At 51.4% G+C, this 3,347-nt stretch overlaps 1 protein-coding gene across 1 annotated transcript; it reads right to left on the bottom strand.

Annotated features, from left to right (window-relative positions):
• Window positions 1-6: 6 nt before the first annotated feature.
• On the bottom strand, window positions 7-2,913 carry CCDC27 (coiled-coil domain containing 27). Its single transcript, XM_035894921.1, has 5 exons — window positions 2,715-2,913; window positions 2,494-2,571; window positions 2,004-2,216; window positions 1,270-1,374; window positions 7-1,159 (listed from the first exon to the last, which is right to left on the bottom strand). The coding sequence occupies exons 1-5, from the start codon at window positions 2,769-2,771 to the stop codon at window positions 1,022-1,024; spliced, it is 591 nt and encodes a 196-aa protein (XP_035750814.1). The 5' UTR covers window positions 2,772-2,913; the 3' UTR covers window positions 7-1,021.
• Window positions 2,914-3,347: the final 434 nt, after the last annotated feature.

The following is a 3,347-nucleotide window of genomic DNA, read 5'->3' as shown; positions in this document are numbered from 1 at the left end:
GGAAAATCATTGTGACATGGTGGTGTTTATACAATGAGTGCAGTCATGTTTCTCTGCAAGATCGCTGTTTCTTCCTGGCGCGTTTCAGCTGGCTTATTATTTTGGCAGCTAAACTGAGAAATCCAGTAGGTGACAGCACTGCAGCTAAGTCACGTGCTGTGCACCCGTACTGAAGACAGAACGCAAACCTTCTTGGCTAACGTCTCATTCTGCGTAATTTTATTTTTACATCTGGAATAACTATGAAAATTTAATTGCCGTCAGAACTTGAGGAATGAGTTTTAGAGTGATGGTTTCTGTGTTCAGACATTAACACAGCTTCCATTTTTAAGTGAAGCCAGTTGAATGGACTGCAGGGGTTTGTGTGTCCCAGTACATTTTCGAGCCATCGTCCATCCTTGTGGAAATACCCGTTGTGGTGACCTCGTTGTGTACCCGTTGAGTTACTGTTGGTTGAGCACTGAATTTATTCTTGGTCGTGAAGTTCGGTTCCATTCAGAGGGCTAATGCTGCCTTACATCGACCCTGCTAAAGCTCCCTGTCTCCCCAGAGCTCTCGGTCACACTCCTGCCTGAAGAGTGCTGGGGACACCTTCCAAAATACAGGCTCTAATTTTTGCAGTCTGTGGGTGACTTTTACATCCGGGCTACTACCTGTATGAATGCGAACCTCTCCATAAGCTAGGGTGACCTACAGATTGGCTGTTTTCTGCTAAAAATGATACAGAGCTCTAACCGAACTTCTAGATACAGTGTCAGTACATCCACGTGTTGGGACTGGCATATTGAATGGGAAAATAAAACGGTTCTTGCAGTCATACGTCACTGTCCCTTGTGTTTTGGCATTGGTGAATTTTTCCGGTCGTGTAACTATACCAACTTGCCAAAGCAGCAACTTGATTTCAGCAAAATTAGTTTAATTTGTTAGCAAGTCACCATCTCAAATCCAAGGAACGGGGGCCTGAAGTTGGTGGCATATTCTGACTCGGCCGCTAGGGCTGCTTTTGGGGCGTGGGAAGAGGCTACCTTGCAGGACTCTTTCTCCTTCCCTTAGCACTGGGAGGCAACGAAGTAGCTGAGTCGATGCTGTGGAGCGATGGCACCTTGATGCCCTTCTGTTTCAGCATCTGATGGAACTCCATCCGTTCGTTAATTATTTTCTGAAAGTCAGGGATGTGTGAAGAGGAAAGCATTAGGTACTGCCAAGTGTTCTCTTATCTCATCAGTCCCTTGCCAGCTGCTGGAAGCAGAGCTTGCAAGAGCCACGTACCTGCATCGCCTCCAGCACCTCCTCATCCGTGACCTCTGCCTGGGGAGGCTTGCTGCCTGCCGTACTGAACGTAGCCTGAATTATTTTGCTTCGGTATCTTTCAAACTGTTGATAAAAGAGGAAAGTAAGGGGTGTTTAGTCTTTGCATTCAATTCTTTGGCATTTGCATGGATTCACAGAGACTACACTGTCAGACTTGGCCAAAGTACCAGTGAATGATGAAATGGGAAGTCTGGTTATGTTTGACTGGGCAGTCTGGCTGGGCTTCACTGCAAGCTCTGCGATAAATGATGTGTTACTGGGTGGACTGGGTGGACCCTTACCCAGGTGTTGGGCTCTGTGCTTGCTCCCAGGCGCGTATGGCTGCAGGAAATGGCTTTAAGGTGATAACCTGTTACTTTGAGGCTGGAAGGATATCAGAAATCTGGTCACGTAACTCTTCCGAACCCGAGTTTCTCAAGAGCTGCTGGTGTTTGAGGCCGGTTTGCTTTGTAAGTGACGTAAGAGCTGCATGCTAAAAAGCTGGGAAGCAAACGGTCTGAGTTCCCTGCTCCTCTGGCCCTGTGGCCGCAGAGGGAAGCCGGGCCCCGAGGGCAAAGGACTGCAGTGCCCTGCTGCATCCTCCCGCTGTGCTGCTGCACCGAATGTCTCAGCTTTCAGATTCTGCGCTTGAAATGGTTGAAGTGTCTCCCAGGAGGGAGGCAGGAGTCTGAAGCGAAGGAGGCTGCGCTTACCCTGCTGGTGACACGTTCCAGTGCCACCCTGGTTTGCAGCTCCCTGTGCTGCAGCGTCTCAGCTTGGCTCTGGATCGCCTCTTGGGCACGTTGCTGCTTGTGGATATGGTGTCGGCTGGTCAGAACCTCTGCCTGTAGCTGGCTGACTGTCCCCTGTAACTCACTGATCAGCTTGTTCTGCTCAGCCAGTTTGGATTCTTGTTCTGTAACGACCTGAGGAGATCCATAAATCAAGCCATTATGGTGAGGAAGAAAGCGAGCAGGCTTGGCCGCATCTTCCCAGTATCTGCTCCAAAAGCTGCTTCTATTTCCTGGGCAGAGCCTACCGACTGACAGCCTTGCCAGGACTGGTACCTTATTACTTGGCGTTTTCTCTAAAACTACTGGATCGAGGAGGCTTCTTTACGCAGTTAACTCCCTCAAGCCTAAACCAAGCACAACTCAGCCGCTAATACAAGTATTTTCTATAGCGGCTTTGCACTGAATTTACCTGCCGAAGACTGCAGTTCTCCTCCTCCATTGCCACCACCATTTCTTCGTGCTTCCGCTCTTCTCTCAGGCTGCAAAACTTAAGAGAAAAGGTTTTATCCTTCAGCTTTGCAGTTCACGGGGGCACCTCCTGCCTGTGAGAAAGGGGACTGTTGGATAAAGCCCAATTCCCCGCTGCCGGCTCTCCTAACAACGATGGCCACCCTGCCCTCGGGGCTGTACCTTGCTAGACATGGCTTGTAGCTGATTTTCTCGCTCTCCGAGCTGCTTCTGGAGCATTTCCTTTTCAGATTTGGTTCTCCGGAGCTGGGATTCTTGGATCTCCAGTTGTCTTTGCAAGGAAGAGATGGCACCTGTAAGGTTGGGGTAGCGCTGTAAGCAAACCGAGTCCCTGCCGAAAGCTTCGTGGCATCTTTTTTCGGGTAAGCATAAGCAGAGCTGTTGTTAACCATCTGAGTATAGGCCGTGGGTGAAGTTAACGCTGCGGCCACAGTGACGCGGGTTAATAACGCATTTCGTAGTACTTTGCTGTTAGGTGTATTGAACTTAACCGAGGTCATGGGGTGAGGTAGGGGCTACTCCGAGGGCTAACGGCGCCGGCTGCGGGAGCACAGGTTTGCGGGAGCGCTGAAGGGCTCCTGGACGCCCCAGCACTGCTCGGGCTTCCTCTGCGGCGTCCCCCCCGCACGTCCCTTCCACGGGGGGAGGGAAGGCGGTTCGGAAGTCGCGTTTCTGCCCCGCTCTGCAAGCAGCAGTGGGAGGCAGGAGGCTTGGCGCTCCTGGGAGCGCGGCCGAGAGGTTTTTCCCAGGTCAAAGGCGCGGGGGGAGCCAGGGCGTTCTCGGGACGCGCTCCCC

This window comes from Egretta garzetta, unplaced genomic scaffold, assembly GCF_000687185.1.
Source record: "Egretta garzetta isolate BGI_Z169 unplaced genomic scaffold, ASM68718v1 scaffold535, whole genome shotgun sequence".
Taxonomy (NCBI): domain Eukaryota; kingdom Metazoa; phylum Chordata; class Aves; order Pelecaniformes; family Ardeidae; genus Egretta; species Egretta garzetta.
The sequence above is the reverse complement of the archived record's forward strand: the minus strand, read 5'-3'. Positions and strand labels throughout refer to the sequence as shown.